Raw genomic sequence first — 17,813 nt, forward strand, 5'->3', positions numbered from 1 at the left:
AAGTTGATATAGTTCCCCTCCCCTTGTCACATGTCACATTTTCTTGACCCCCCCCCCCCCCCCCCCTAAACGTGTGATGTAATTAATGGACGATCCCTATGCTCATGTAGAATATATAACCACTAACATACAAATCGACACGTACGAAGTCGCGGGCAACAGCTATATTATCATAATTGTAATGTTGTAGGTACAGGTACTGGGGGCATGCAGTACAATGGCACAGAGAGAGCAGCCGGTTCGGGCCAGGTGCAAGGGATGCAGCCGCCTGCTGTGCCAGGAGCGCTCCGACCGGCGGCAAATGCCCCAAATTACAATTATACGCCTCGGTATCATCAGCCGCCTTACTTCCCACCTTACCAATAGCCTCTGCAATCCGCAAGGTACGTTATACGAGCGTAAAACAACGCGAAATCGCTAGCGAATTGCCACTAACTTGCGGGTAACTGATGTTGATGATAGTAGTCCCATTTCCAAGTTAGGTATGTTTAATGTTATGTTAGACTTCATCTGTGCAATACGATTACTTTCAGTTTGTTTTCCGCATTTGTTTTACAAATGTACATTATACCGGGTGTTTCCTGTAACAGGAGCATTAAATTAAGCTGTAGGCCGTACTCCTCAAACTGACCAACATTTGTTCAGCAACTTTTAAAAATAACTAGTGTTTTGATTTTCATTACACTTTAAAGTTGATTCTAAGACGCAATGTATTGCAAAATTTGTTATGTTTAAAGGGTGACAAGCAACGTCAAACACACAGGTGGCAGCGTACATTGAAAATAATATTTAATTAGTATGAAAAAGATAGAATCTAAAAATTTCATAATTTTAAAAAGTTGCTGAACAAATGTGACATTTTCAACCAAAAGGTACCACATTGTCGCTTATCCATTAGGTTGATTTCAAATTGAAGCTATATGGAAATAGAGCCGTATTGACAACCGACAATAAGTACCCTTTTGGTTGAGAATTGCACAAATGTTGGTCAGTTTGAGGCGTACAGCCTCCAGTTTAATTTATTGCTCATGTTAGGAAACACCGTGTATACCAGATTAAACATAGTTCAGTTTCAGACCTGGTTACATCAATAAACAGGAAATAGTCATGAAAAAGACAACTGACTAAACTTGTCCCAGAGCTCAGCTACCGTCTACTAGTAAATACTATAGGTATAGTCGATTAGTCACCATCAGATATATCGGAGCGGCCGAGGTGGTCAAACATATCAGAACACGCACTCTAGCGCTTTGACAATAGAGGCGTGTTCAGATATTTGTAAGCACCTTAGCCGCTCCGATATATCTGATGGCGACTGTACTACGCAACTTCTTAACAAACCGCCTGAGATAAGAGTTGCAAAATTATCACATGGGAAATTATTTTTCTGCTATGCTATTACAGGCATGCTGTTTTATAAATAACTTAGGTTTCAACAATCATCAAGAAATGATGATACCAACCTGGAAGTAGTCGTACCATACCTAGCTAGTTCTTTATGTTACATAGTATTTCTTATACTCCATAAATTAGTCCGTAGTGCACACGGCAAAAAAGTGCGATATACGGCAAATGATGATGATGGAATTTCCTTTTGCAAAGTTGCTCCTTTTGACACAGATTAATTTAGCAAGGGGAGCCAATCGAATTTTTGATGCAAAACTTTGATTTACGGACAAAGGGGGGGGGGGGGGGGGGGCGAAATTTGTAAAAAATAAAGTTTTTTACAAATATTTATTACATTTTTGTATAAGTAACTCAGGAATGCTAAATTCATTTCTGAACTTTAATTTATACGGTTTTATATAAATATTTTGGAAAAACTGACATAAAAATTTGCTATTTAATTTTTTGTCTTAATTTTTTTTTACTAGCCTATTATGGTGTCCCACTGCTGGGCAAAGGCCTCCCCCCTTGTCTTCCACGACTTACGATATAGTGCCTCCTCCGGCCAGTTGTTGAGAAAGGTGTCTAGGTCGTCCCGCCATCTCCGTCTGGGCCTGCCGGGTCCGCGCCCCTCTTCTGGCATCCATTTGGTGGCTATGCTAGCTGCTATGGATGGAGTTTTTAGTGGTTAGCTGTATGCTGTGTGCATTGCAGCGACAACAAAAGGGTTCCGACTCGGCTATACGCTCCACTCTATTGAGCAAAGCACTGATATTCTGCCGGAACCCAGATCACGTTACAGTTGGGTAAATATGACGGTGATAAGTATACGGTACTGTAAAAAGTGATTTAAGATTTCTTATTTTAATATACACACAAAAAATAAAAATTTCATAAAAAAGCCCTGTTATTCCTCGGTATAAAAAGTATACACATGGCATATTAATTTTAAAAATTTGGACAAAAAAGATGTAGACCTACTTTCGACCACAAGCTCACTGAATAGAATGCAACAATGTGAGTTACAGCTATGAGAATTGATGAGATACCCTTTAGCATAGTGAGTCATTAGAACCCTTAGATCATTTTAGGAAGGGGAGCCACCTATATTTTTGGTGCGATGTGGATGAAAGGGTGTGAGGGGGGGGGTGCCATACAATCATACATTTATGAAAGCACCTGTTTAGAGTGTTTAGGTTTCTGCATTAAGTTGCAAAATGACACCACATTTTCGAGTAAATTAAAAGAAAAAAAATATGTAAATGAACTAATATGAATGATTTTGTATTTCAAAGATTTTACTACCTATATATTTGTCTACACTTTTTAACATTGTTTATGCTCGGTGCAAAACGTAACCCGTTTTCCAAGGGTCCTATTTACATTATTTTGTAATTTGAAGATTTAATTACCTAAATAATTTCTTCCTTTTGATTTACTCGAAAATGTCACCAAATTTATTGCAGAAACCCAAACAGGTGTGCTCATAAATTTATGATTGTATAGGACAAATCACCCCCACCCTTTCATCCCCACCGTACAAAAAATCGACGTGGCTCCCCTTCCTAAAATGATCTAAGGGTTCTAATGACTCACTATGTAAAAAGGGATCTCATCATCATCAATCACCGTAAATCGCTTAGCCTAGATCACATCGTTGTATCCTGTTCTATGAGCTTGTGGTCGATAGTAGGTCTACATTTTTTTTGTTCATATTATTAAAATAAATATGCCATGTGCATTTCATTTTTTGCCTGCATTTTAAAATAAGTAAAATTAAAGCATTTATTCCGAAAAAAAATAAAATAGCAAATTTTTATTTTTCTTTTTATCTTCCAAAATATTGATATGAAACCGTATAAATTAAATATCAGAAATAAATTTAGCATCCTTGAGACACGAAAATGATACCAAACTTGACCACATGAGCAAAACTTTTTTTTTTTAATTTCGGGGGCACCCGAGTTTGGCAAAATTTTGCATCAAAAATTCGGATGGCTCCCCTTCCTAAATCAATCTGTGAGTCAAAAGGAGCAACTGCAGAAGGAAATTCTATCATCATCATTTGCCGTATAATTAAGTGTACACCACGGACTAAAACCATTTCTAAAGCAGATCATGTGAACCGAGGTCCTGTCGTTAACTATATTTTCCTAATTATAAAAAATAAATGATTATATCTCAATTGTATGTTAAAAGGAATTATTTTCTTTAACCGCCTACTTACGGTTCACCGCTTATGTCAGCGATGCGAATTTTGGTGTGATTAAGGCCCCATTTAGACGGTTCAAGAACTTGCATGCAATATTCGATACATCGCTAACTACAGAGTACAACGAATTCAGTCAGTCGATGAAATCACATGGAAGTTCTTAAATCGTCTGAATGGGGCTTTACCTGTGTCTTAGAAGGAACATTGTAATGTGTGATGTGATAATCAGGATCAGAGTGTGGTTATTTTAAAGCCCACTTTGGGTACGTAAACCACTCACCCGTACAGTTAAACGTTAAAATTTTAGCGTATTGTGTTCATTAATGTGCCTTACGTATCGTAGTAACAATTTTAATCACTTCATAAATTCAGTTTATTAGTCGACCCTTTCATTTAAGGAAGTGGATGTTTTAACTTTAGTTTTACAAAGAAGAAATCGTGTAGACAATATTTCTTACATTTGTTGATTTGTTGACTATACTGAAAAACTGCAAATCTTTTGATGAAGTTTACTTAGATTATATTCGTGTTCATACCAACCAGCTATGTGGACGTCTTGGACTGATTGCTTTTTTTTTTTTACTTTTGACTTTTTGGAGGGTACATTCGTGCACATGTATAATGTGGTACATTTTTATCTTACCCATCTACATATTGTATTTGACATGTCTATATCGGCTAAACGTCGCATTAGTTGGTTGGTAATAACGGGCAAGTATTAGGAATGATTTTACAATTCCTAGGCTACCCCTATTAGTTCAAACCGCCAGGCAAGGACGAATAGCAGCCCATAGTCTTCCCGTAAGAGTAAATTATTTTACAAAAAAAAATGCAATAAGTATTGTAATATGACAACATGATCTCATTGAGGAGTTAAAGAGCCGCAAATCTTTGGCTAATAGATAGTTGGCAATACCTTCGTCATTAGTTACCTACTAAACGAGGTTGTAGTATGCATTTTTCAATTGGAGGACATCAATAAAACGAGCATTCCACGGGAATGTCGCTTGCGAAATGCCATTATTGTAATAGGTACTCCTGAAAATACTGAGAAAGCTATATTTGATCTGGTAGGTAATATTTTATGGCTTGGCTACTAATTAGCAGTATATTCTCGAGATTTACGCATTTCATTGAGTTTGTGCCATATACAGCAAAAGTATTTCGTAAGTGACATTCTCATGGGATGGCACAAATACATCTAGTAGGCTGACAATTGACATGTGCCAATACATAATTCATTACGCTAAGTAGAAGAAAAATCTCACCAAAGGTTATAAGTTTTTTTTTTCTTAATACGCCATTTAATATTGATCTCGATAGACATAAGACATACGAATTAAACATAATCTAATCACTGATATTTTAGGTTAAGTATTATGTACCTATATTAATTTACTGATATTGACATCATTCCATTTTTTTTAATATCTGAATGTTACCGTTTGCTTGTTGTGAATCCTAAAACTGATTGGTTCAATATACATAATACATTCTATTGACGTTTAACTAACCTAACGTCTTATTAAGACTGATTTTTATAGCTTAATGAATAACGTTACACTAATATGCGCAATGCGCACTACTTAACGCCGCGTACACGCCGCGCGACACGTTCTGCAGTAATGTCTGCGCGCAGCCCACGGAGTGAATAAAACACCTTAGAAATGTAATATCGCCGTAGCGGAACGTTTATATTTAATCCGTCCGACTACATATTTATATCATAAGATTACTCAATGTGCTATGCGATTTTAGCTAGTTATGCCACGCAAAATAAAATAGTATATTTTGGCTATAATTTACACAGTCTATTGTAGTATGTACGTTCAATTATTGCGCTAAGATTCTTATGTAAGTACTAAATGAAAACAAATAGATGCCATATTTTTTGAGTCCAATGTTTGCGTTGCGTAGCGTTTATGGTTATGGGTCACACCATATTTATTTATCGACACGGAATGGGCTTGAGCCGATCACGTTTCAGCTGTATATATTAGACGCATTTATAACTGTTAGATTTCCTCTGTCACGGTCACTTTAACGCTATCAACAACATTCAAGGCGCCGCGCCGTTTGAATGTTGTTGATCTCTCTTTGCCGATTGATATTTTTCGATTCCGTGTCGATGAATGTATTCATATAATAATATTATGTCGTGTATTTGTTAGACGAAGAAATGTACCATGTTACCTGATATTTTACCAAGTTTATACCTATAGTTATAGGTTAGTAAACAAAAGTTCCTTAGACACCTCAATTGCCTGTGAGGTTGTGGTACTGGTGTTACTACTACCTATATTATAAGTAGTTATTGTAAGCATAATAATGTTGAAAGTATTTAAATGGTATTCCATTAAAGTTGTAATTGTTTGATCTATTGACTTGTGCCATGCGAATGTACCTGATTTTTATACTTAATGTGAACTTTATTTTATTACTATGAAAAATTAAATTTATAACAAACGTGAGTAGTTTGTGTATGCTTGTCCCATTCATATCCTAAACCGTCTTTCTCCAGATCAGTGATCAGGATCACGATCAGTGCAAAACGGGTGTTGGTTTAGCCGATAACGATATAAAGAGTGAAGGTACCGCAAGTATCTAAGCTACTTGGATAAATAATATGTTTCATATTTATAACGACATAATTAGTATCACTTAAACGCAAGTAAATTTTAAAAAGAATGACCAACAACGATAAATGTACAAAAATAAATAAATGTTGGTTTCATTAATTTTTATCACAATGCAGGAAACCGGACTAATCCCGATAAGGCCTAGTTTACCCTCTGGGTTGGAAGGTCAGATGGCAGTCGTTTTCGTAAATACTAATGCCTACGCCAATTCTTAGGATTTGTTATCAAGCTGACCCCAGGCTCACATGAGCCATGGCAAAAATGCCGGGATAACGCGAGGAAGATCACAGTAACACAGTCCTTGATTGTCTCCCGATTTGTATAAAAATATGGCATTTACTACTGCGTTACCATCTTTTTACATTGATCAATATTAATAAGTATATGAATTGTAGTCAACAAATTCTTATTATTTGGTTTAGGTATAATTTGGGAATACAATTTTTATACACGAATTGAATATTTTTTCTGGCAATGGATTAATGGTCATGATTCATGAAAAAAACGGCCAAGTGCGAGTCGGACTCGCGCACGAAGGGTTCCGTACCATTACGGAAAAAAACAGCAAAAAAATCACTTATATTATTCTTTATTTAGTATTTGTTGTTATAGCGGCAACAGAAATACATCATCTGTGAAAATTTCAACTGTCTAGCTATCACGGTTCATGAGATACAGCCTGGTGACGGACAGACGGACAGCGGAGTCTTAGTAATAGGGTCCCGTTTTTACTCTTTAGGTACGGAACCCTAAAAAGTACAATGACCCACCTATGAAAATATTTCTAAAAATTTGCTATATCATGCTTGAGGGAACGCGATTACTTTTTTTATTATTAAAACGCACGAAAAAATAAAATTCAAAAGCATGATATCCGCGGTCCCGAGCACGCACTTTTGACTTACGCAACAACACGCGAACGTGAAGCGGCGCGACGCGGAGCGGAGCGGAGAGAATCGATCCTTTGATACCTATAGAAGTGTCCTACGTGGGCGATCTCATTGCGAACTAGGGCTCCCGGTATCCGTGTTACACGCCGAAACGAATACCCGTGTTCTTAAGCCCGGCGGTACTAAGAACCCGGTTTACACGGAACCGCCGGGATTCGAAAACGTTTTTTAGTTAAATGCCTACAATCCGAAAAAAGTTTCACTTGCATCGTGGTTTCATAAAACATCACAATTACTTTTTTTTGAAATTGTTTTTAACCGTATTGATAAAACATAGGTACTGAGCCATCTCCCTATGTTTAATAGTAGGTATACATAATTTTTATTTTAAACTATTTATATCATTTAATAAAACCGATTGCTTCTAAGCTAATTACATACATTTGATATCGATCATAGTTTTTTTTTTATAATTACATAATGGTATAGTATTTTCGTTAATAATAGGTGTGCAGACAGAATACAATATTAATTAAAAATAACAGTTTAATTATTTCGTGGTTATTTTTATCTCGGATCTATTAGAGTCATTCGGGGTAACAGCTCGCAGTGTGTAAGAGATCGCAGCTCCCCGCTCTCCGCCGGTGAAAAGGGGGCTGAGGTGTGTGGTCATTTTTTCCTTCGTATATGACATTTATTTCAGTTTATAGTTTAAATAGCAGTGTGTCTACTTGAAAACACAAATTAAAATATTTTCATAGAAAATAATTTAATTTGTTCTTAGAGTGATTTTAAGATTGTGGTTCGTTGCAATAATTAATGTTTAAAGTTCCTGTTTAAATTAAAGTACTAAAAGTTACCAATTATATTGATGTTAAAGTTAAATAAACGTTGATTAAACCAATAATCTTATTTTTATTTATCGTATCCATCAATATTCCTGAATGCGTACGTTTACCCCGCACGCGTAATTTTACCCAATAGCTTGCGTAATTTTACCCGCATAACGGGACAAGAGTACGCGGTCGCCAAATTTTGCTTAATCACGAATAGAAACAAAATAAGTAGCCTTGGACGTAAACAGACCTAAATAATGGAAATACATAAGATACTCTACGGGAATTTTATCCAAGAACTTCGGAAATCGCATTTTTGGTTATTTTTTAAGACCATTGAAAATAAAGTGCGTGCTTTTGACCCGAATGACTCTACTGCTTTGCGAAAACAACAAACCTGCCAACGGCGCAAAAAAGTTATTAGTAGGTACACAAAAGCGGGATTATCGAGTAATCATGCTCAAATGAAAAGCAGAATTTTACCCAAGAACCATAAAAACCCATATTACCTTGGATAACTTGCGATAATATTGCTAATTACATTAAGATAGATCTTTAAATTGGTAATCATTCATAATTCACTTTGGTCACTTTCTCACTAGCGTTCAGGTAATAAACTTAAATGCGCACGTTGCCGACCGGTGGTCCATCTATCCATTGTTTTCCAATATCCTTTTGTTTGTCATCGTCGAAAACATGTAGGTTCCCAAACTATTATCGCAAGTGTCACCGCCAATTACAAGCTTTATGTCGTTGTAATAAGGTCAAAACATCTGCACAAGAAAATGTTTTCTATTGTTTTGTAGCTGCACCGCACTAAAAAGCGTTTTACTGTGGTAAGAGGTACCTAAAGCAAAAACAATTAGAATTTATTGAGAAGGTGCAATTTTATCAAGTTGATTTAAAGTGTTTATTAATAACTATAGCGACCCGCCCCGGCTTCGCATGGAGAGTCAAGCATAATAAAATACATTCTGTAACAAGTATTCACTTCGGAAGCCTAATAATACTAAGAGTTTACTGTCCATTTGTCTGTCACCACTCACTAGGCGTATCTCATGAACCGTGATAGCTAGACAGTTGAAATTTTTACAGATGTATTTGTACGGAACCTTCGGTGGGGGAGTCCGACTCGCACTTGTCCGGTTTTTTTAGAAGTTAATAATGTGTTAATTATTCTTAAAATATAGACAGACAGCCATCGCGCACTTTTTTGTAGACCAATGAAAGAGAGACAAGTCCACCATACATTGATATCAAATAGATTGGGCAGCGTTTTCGATTAAGCCAGCGTGATTTTTTCTAACTTCATTAGCAAACATCGTCATATTTCTACCAATTTAAACAAAACCTTAACATAATATACACATAAACATTCCCAAAGAAAAACTCATTCATAGGTGAGGTCTGGTTATCGCGAACATACAGACAGACATACGGACGCGGCGGGGGACTTTGTTTTATAAGGTGTACCTACATTATATACAATAAAGAAGCAAGTTAAAATTGTATTTTTTTATAAATACTTACTTAATGCCAATTTCGAACATTAGTTTGACTTCCTGCCTACATACTGAACTCGATGGTTCTAATTTTTTTTTTAAATAGGTACTAGCAGGTTTTTTTTATTATATTGCTAACCCGCAACGTAAAAAAAGTAGCTATTCAAAGTGCTATATAAAATACTATACTTTGATAAGAAGCGTGAATACTCGTAATACCTATTGCAAGCAAAAACTACCTGCTCAAGAAAGGGGTTTCTAAACTGTTTATTGAATTTCGACTCTATAATCCACGGAATAAGGTTAAATATGACAGAAATTCGTCATGAATCTTTTGTCTATTCATTTGTAGCTGGCGTTCGTTCCTTCGCTACTATCGTCAAGGACGTGTCCGGAGCCACGGATAAATAAGATACGTTTCTTCGAATACCCGTTTATCCGTGTACACTGGTCTTAACTACACGTTTCTTAATTAAACGTGCGGAACGGGCCAGAAAACCGTTTACGTATTATTCGGAAACGGGTATTCGAAACGTGTAAACGAGACACGGATTCGACCGCGAGCCCTATTGCGAACGCGAACGCCTTGGGCCGGACGCGCCGCGCCGCGCTGCGTCGCGCCGCTTTGCTTCGCGTTCGAGAGTGTTCCCCTACGCAAGACGCAGCGTTATTTCCTCATATTGGTTGCTAGGCCTGCGAGTACCTATTAACTTTGAAATGATTTTGTAATGATGATATTTAATAGCATTCATTTGAAATAATATCCCTCCCTCCCTCCTTCCTTTCCACGTACACGTACTCCGGTCTTGATCCGTCTCCCACCAGTTAGGCGTCAATGTTAAAAGGTTATATGTATTCTAATTCAGTGAATTTTTTTATGACGGATCTTGAGGGTCCATAAAATGTCCGTTTTCAATAAACTCCATCACATTTTCATTGCTCAAATGATTCACTTGAAATGAAGTTTTGAAGTGTAACCACTTGCACTTGCACGAACGTTGTCGCGATAAAATATATATATATAAAAACCGACAAGAGCCCAAACAGCATTCGAGTTCGTCCGAAATAGTCCGAATGATTCGTGTTACAGCTTACAGCGAACTGCGTGGCTATATACATGTCGCAACAGGTCGAACATTCGGCGAATCCCGATAATGTGATGCCGCAGGGTTATAAAACAACGTCCCCCTCCGTGTCTGTCTGTCTGTATGTATGTCTGTTCGCAGTAAACTACTGAACGGATTTTTATGCCGTTTTCGCTAATTTCGCCTATCAATAGAGTGATTCTTGAGGAAGGATTAGGGTGAGCGTCAGGATGGCGGGTGGGCCTCGGCGTTTTCAACGAAATATTTATTATACCTTCAGTGTACCTTTAATAAAAACCAGTGTGCCTCTCTCTAAAACGAGATATTTAACAAAAAAGGTCCATCCTGACGACGCGATGTCAGGTTGGCGGGTGGACCTATGAAATCTTGCATTATTTCACGCGAAATGTATGTATTTGTAGTTTACCTTCGTACCTTCAGTGTACCTCCGTAAACTTTTATTAGAAATCGGTATATCTATCCCTAAAACGAGATATTTAACAAAAAAGGTCACCCGCCATCCTGACGTCAGGTTGGCGGGTAGACCTATGAATCTTGCATAATTTCACGCGAAATGTATGTATTTGTATTTTCCCTTAGTGTACCTCCGTAAACTTTTATTAGAAATCGGTATATCTATCCCTAAAACGAGATATTTAACCAAAAAAGGTCCACCCGCCATCCCGACGTCAGGTTGGCGGGTGGACCTATGAAATCTTGCATTATTTCACGCGACATGTACCGTAAAACTGTACAACTTTGCCCGCTTTTTGCAGTCTTTTACTTTTTTTTTTTCAAGTTTGTTGGTCCATATTGCATTACTTATCTGTGGCAATAACATATTGACATAACTTCTTTGTGTGAGTGAGCAAACCGTAGTCGAAATAAGTTTCTGTACTGTAGAAAATGGGTCTTAAACAGGCGGGCCTCACAGCTCACCGCCAAATCTGGTAAGGAAATGTGGGATAAACTTCACTCGGTCTACGAGCAGAAGAATGAGAGAAGACTCGATTTGTTGTACTGCCAGTTGTTTGCTTATACGAAAGGTGCAGGTCTCTAAGTTACATACATTATGGCAACAACTCAACGACGAATTAAAGGAAGAAGGAGCACTCCCTCAATCATCGTTCAAGAAAGCAATTTTGAAAATAATTTCTTTGTTTTTTTTTTAAATATTTTTCATGTGTATAATTTTTCAATATTACAATATTGAGAAATTAAAAAAAAAATCTAAATGAAATTATTTTCAAAATTGCTTTCTTGGGGTTAGACATGAGGATATCACGTATCATTTGTGGTATATTGTACAAAAAAAAATTAGCCATATCGTGTCTGGAGGAGCCCAAACTTGGTATGTTTCGAAAATTATTTTTGTTTTAATTTATAAAAAATGCCCGAAATGTAATGATGTGATATATTTTTAGAATCGCCTCAAAAAGCCCTTTCGTATGATACCACACTCGATGGGTTTAGGAAAAAAAATTTTTTTTTCCATACAAAAAAATAATGTTTTACCGCAGCGAAATTTTTTTAGGAACTGCGGGTCAAAAATTTTGTTTTGGCCTCTAGTATGTGTGTGCCAAACGGCTAACCTGTACATCTATTTGCGGTATTCCTTTGAAATTGGGGTCGAGCGGCTTCCGCTATTGCCGGAAGTGCTTGGCGCAGATGCTCTCAAAGGTGACCATCGGGACCCCTAAATAAACCCATCTGATACCAGCATGAAACCAATTCCAGTCGGTAGGTATGAACCTTCACTTCAGGAATATATGTCTGCCAAGGCTTTTTCTGCCGAAACACCTTGACATACGAGATTATGTAAGCAACATCCATGGAACCCGTATTTTGGAATTGAAGGCATGTTTACAAAAACAACATAACTACACTAGACATGAATTTACAGGGAACGAAAAAAACTAAATGTCTTCTTATATATTAGTTATTGGATATAAACATTGTATAGGTGATTTTAGTAAGTGGCCAATACTTCCGAAATATACACATTTCAAAGACCAGTATTATTGGAAATAAATTGAAAAATAAGTTCGTCACTTATGCTGTTTTTGTAAAATTTTGTTAGTTATGTTCTTTTTGTAAGAAAATAAAACAAGTTTCTATAGAAATTATGTTTTGTATTCTATCAGAGAGGTACAGATTTATCTTACTTAACTAGTATAGGTATATTTTTGGAACTGATTTTGGACAATTGGGGTCATTTTTGGACACTATCTTTTGCTCTACGTGTAGATCCTGCTTAGACGAATGTTATGATACCAAAAACTCAAATCCGCAAAAAATGTTAGTTATGTTGTTTTTGTAAACATGCCTTCAATTGTACAGATTACAGACATTTTAATTATTGCAAGCTTATTAATTTATGACCTAATGCTTATATTTGTATGTTTTTATGTCATTAATAACATATATTTCAAATTTATTAATATACACAATATAATTTGGGTATTAATTTAATACCTGCTTACGGATTTGTACTTCTTTGTTTGCCTTATTAAGGTGCTAACAAATTAGCTACCGATATCTTTATAGTTGATAGTACTCTGCTCCTGAAGTATTATGTAAGTATGAAACATTATAGGTTTTATGATGTTATTTGGAGAAAATAAGAAAACAAATTTGTTACGTAAAAACACTCAATGAGAGAATTAAATGAGACCTCAATTAAATTGATTTAATAAAGTACCTATTTTGAAAGTTCAGTATTTATCTTCACTTATCGCTTACACCTCATTGAACAGATTCTAAAACCTCTTTTACCTAACACTTAACTGGCCACTTCACGTTGATAAATCAAATGACACGTTGACAATGACATTTATGACAAACAAACAGTTAAATGGTGATTTCTATAGGCTTCCGGTTCGAGCGCCATCTTGATAGTTAGCATCGTGATTAATTACTTTGTTTTTTGCTTATTAATATTGTTTAAAATGTAATATCGATAGCTTATTATACAGTAAACTAATGTGGTAGTGTGCAGTGAATGGAGAATTAATTTTGAAGCGCGTTTAACCACCATCTTGGAGTCAACGGCCGGTAGTCCACGTGCTTCTTGTAAAGTCTAGCTATCGATTTACAAGAGCTAACAAATCACCGTACACTGTCTTGTACAACCGTACAATTTTTGTCGTTTGTAAACCTCTCAATACCTTGATACTGGCGAAATAGTCCCACTGGGCTGAAGCCATAATTTTAAAAGAAGAAGAAGAAGAAACAGTTAAATACATGATGATTATATTTTAGATAGAAATTCTATCTAAAATATAATCATCATAAATTATAATTCTACCATAGAATTATAATTTATTGAAAGCCTGACCAGGAATATGATCATGCGCCATGTTGCGGAATTTCACTGGAACTAATTTTTTCATACTATACTGAACTGTCACCCTATACATGCACAACAACAGCGCCCTCTTGACAATGATCATATATTACTGGTCAGGCTTTATTTTTTTCGGTAAATAAAATCAAAAAAATTATGTGACAAATTTTCTTAATTTTTATTTAAAGTTAATTGTTTTAGAGTAAAGTACCATCTCGTAAAATACCTGTAGCTAATTTGTTAGCACCTTATATATAAATACTAAAATAATTTCAAATTACAATATCCGTTATTTACCAAAATGAACAAAATTACTATACTTATTGTAAACGGGTGTGAAAAGACAGGATTTTCAACGTCAAGGACGATTTTTACCAATAATCCAAATGTAATCATTTTTACATAATTTTTGAGTCCCTTGTTAGTTTTTAATTGTGCACTTGTGAAATTAATTTTTAACCGCTAATTCAGAGAAAGTCAAAAACAACTACGAAATTTTCGATATTTTTAAAACGGGGTCGATATACATAACAAAGGGGCGAATGTAATTATTCAGTTTTAGTTGTCATAGACATCGAATTTGGTAAATTTGGTTATAATGATGTTGATAGAACCCAGGGCCATCGGCTATGCAGGCAGTAGGCCAGACCGGTCCTCAATAGATTAGTTACCTCAATTTGTAGTGCTATTAAACAATACCCTTGAATGAACTACGTAATTTTTGCGTCAACGTCATGAAATGTCCCGTATGGGAAAGGGGGGCATGACGGAGTACTTAATGTTTTAAGTCCAATAAATCTGAAAATGCTATACTTTTTAAGTTTTTTGTTATTTTTATATTTTAATTTTAATAATATTATTTAAGCTATCATATAATGTTTATAATTCTCTGAATTCAAATTTCTGGGCTCAATATATGGCAAAAACAGTTTATTTGCAAATAAATAATTAACGACATAATTTGTCTAGCCGGTCACTGTGCGAACTGATTGCCATGATGGTGACGCATCGTCATGCACTAACGGGATTCTGGTTGGTCAGTCGTGTCGCCATATAAAGTCGCTATCCCGTCTTACTCGCCACCCCGTCTTACTCGCCACCCCGTCTTACTTGCCACCCCGTCTTGCCCCTCTCTCCCTTACATAAGATAGTGATTAGATACACCAAAGAGGTGAAAAAATACGGCTCAAGTGTACAAGAAACCACCAAAAATAATTTTATGTCGCATTACAAGCCTGATTTAGCTATCAATACTAATACCCCCTTATTCATAAAACTTTACGAGCCTGAATTAGTTAAATTATGTTTAATCCCTTTTTTACAAATACATAAGTCAAATACAAAGACAAACGATTCATATAGCTAATTCAGTTTGAAATATTTGCGAAGAGCATGCCAAGAGAGTATCAATCATATTACCACGAACGCTGTAAAGTATTCGAAACGTCGGGATGTATTATAAATTCAATATACGCGATATAATCCGTCTTCATAGTTTTATTTCATGAGTAACTATCGCGGTAACCGAAGACAATATTAATTTATTTTAACTTAATTTATTATAAATATATGTTATTAATAACATAATAATATACAAATATAAGCATAGAGTAATAAATTAATAAGTATTTGAAATGTCCGCAATATGCACAATTCCAAAATACGGGTACCACGGATGTTGCTTACATAATCTCGTATGTCAAGGTGTTTCGGCAGAAAAAGCCTTGGCAGACTTATATATTCCTGAAGTGAAGGTTCATATCTACCGACTGTAATTGGTTTCATGCTAGTATCAGCTGGGTTTATTTAGGGGTCCCGATGGTCACCTTTGAGAGCGTCTGCCTAGCACTTCCGGCAAGAAAAATACTGATAGATTTCGCTTTTCTGTATTTACCAGTAAATTTCTAACTGATGCCATAACTATTATTTCAGTATCATATGGGTTAAATGACCCCCCCTTTTTCGCACCGGAAGTGGCTTCTTTTTAGGGTTCCGTACCCAAAGGGTAAAAACGGGACCCTATTACTAAGACTCCGCTGTCCGTCTGTCCGTCTGTCTGTCCGTCTGTCACCAGGCTGTATCTCATGAACCGTGATAGCTAGACAGTTGAAATTTTCACAGATGATGTATTTCCGTTGCCGCTATAACAACAAATACTAAAAACAGAATAATATAAACATTTAAGTGGGGCTCCCATACAACAAACGTGATGTTTTTGCTGTTTTTTCCGTAATGGTACGGAACCCTTCGTGCGCGAGTCCGACTCACACTTGGCCGGTTTTTATTTGTACTTTCGGCAAGTTCCGCCGTGGCAGACTGTCTAATTCGGACTTAGCATAACTTTTATGGGAAACCAGTGCATCTCATCGCGGTATCATGTTGGTACGAAATTTTACTGCCGGCTCTCCAACCATAACCTTATGAAACAAAAATTCCTCTTGAATAATTTTATGAAGTCTGTCAAATATACATTTGAAAATACAGCAGATATATAAAAAGTATGTACCTGATGGCCAGTTTCAACAGTTAACAATCTACTATTTCTAAATTAAACGGAGCTTGCGAATGTGTCTATCTTGCTGCGCTGTGCGAATGGTGACTAATTAACTTTATGTAACTAAAGTTACTCAAACTACTAAGTAATTATGACAATTTCAGCTGTGGATCATGTGGTGACCATTATCGAGGACAATTTTAAACTAGAGGGACAGGACACTACATGTGCTAGGATTACCTAAGTACGTTTTATGGTGTGATGCAACTGCCAGTGTGAACTTAGTGGAGTGCAAGTGTATTTTCCTTAAGACGAGACGTGTAAATAAAATACTCTACAATGTTAGATACTTATACCTATTTAGTTTATAAGCGAATACTGTAATTAACATAAGTATAAGTGAATAATTTTTACAATAGATTGTAATGTTGTTGTTATTAAATATCTACATAATATAAAATTAATGCTGAAATCAGAAAGTTTCTTTTAAAAGTTAAATAATGTCAGACAAACAAATTGTAATGAGCAGCAATAGGCATTTGATTTCTCATCGTCACAGAGACAGCTCAAAGCAGGCATGCATGTAAGTAACTAAAATAAATAATCCATACCTAGCTATAAATGCTCATATTACCTATACTATAAATTTTATGAAATTATTTGTTCGGCTCGGACCCTAAACTGAACAATAGTACATTGTGCAACAAGAGGGGCAATTAAAATTTTGCAAACGATTTCTTTAGATGCACGACAGCCGCAGGCTGGAGTGCATAAAGACTCGAGATATTGGAAACTATAGTTTGTCAAAGGACTGTCTCATTTCAAACATAGACAGAAAATGATGAGTATAGCTTTTTTTGTTCTCATTTACTGACAATTTGGTTTGACCGATTATATGATCTTTTATACCTAGTCGGCTCATAAGTTCTGTCACTGGCCTTTAAAATTTAAATTTGGAACTCCTAAAACAAAAACCGTTCTGCATTTAAATTTCGAATCTTTATTAAATATTTGAGTAGTATAATTTTGCAATTTTCTGTTTTCTTCAACATGGAGTGGACGCTTAAAGATAGCCTTACCGCAATAATTGCACTATATCGTTGTGGTCACTCGCCGACTAAAATTTTTAAGCTACTTGAAAATTTAAAATTCTCTCTAAGATTTGTGTATCGTACCATAGAAAGATACAGTGAGGTCTCTAGTTTAAATGACAAGAAAAGAAGCGGTCGTCCGCGTACAGCTAGGACTCCAGCGGTTGTACAAGCAAATAGGGCACGCATTGCCAGAAATCCCGCTAGGAAACAAAAAGTTATGGCCCTCCAGATGGGTTTGAGCAAAAACACGGTGAAAAGAGTGCTTAATCAAGACCTGAGACTTCGTGCTTATAAACGAAAAACTGGCCATCTTCTCAATGGTCGGCTTA

At 36.0% G+C, this 17,813-nt stretch overlaps 1 protein-coding gene across 2 annotated transcripts in view; it reads left to right on the plus strand.

Annotated features, from left to right (window-relative positions):
* LOC134754262 (atrophin-1-like) overlaps positions 1–16,854 on the plus strand; it is a 76,710-nt gene extending 59,856 nt beyond the window's left edge. Inside the window, exons 11-12 of one of the 2 annotated variants that reach the window (XM_063690475.1) lie at positions 191–383; positions 16,555–16,854. In XM_063690475.1, coding sequence (XP_063546545.1) covers positions 191–366 — 176 coding nt within the window. In that variant the 3' untranslated portion in view covers positions 367–383; positions 16,555–16,854. Of the gene's footprint in view, positions 1–190; positions 1,183–16,554 lie in introns of those variants that run through there. The other variant, XM_063690476.1, reaches the window with a different exon arrangement.
* The last annotated feature ends 959 nt before the right edge of the window (positions 16,855–17,813 follow it).

This window comes from Cydia strobilella, chromosome Z, assembly GCF_947568885.1.
Source record: "Cydia strobilella chromosome Z, ilCydStro3.1, whole genome shotgun sequence".
In the NCBI taxonomy this organism is placed as follows: Eukaryota; Metazoa; Arthropoda; class Insecta; order Lepidoptera; family Tortricidae; genus Cydia; species Cydia strobilella.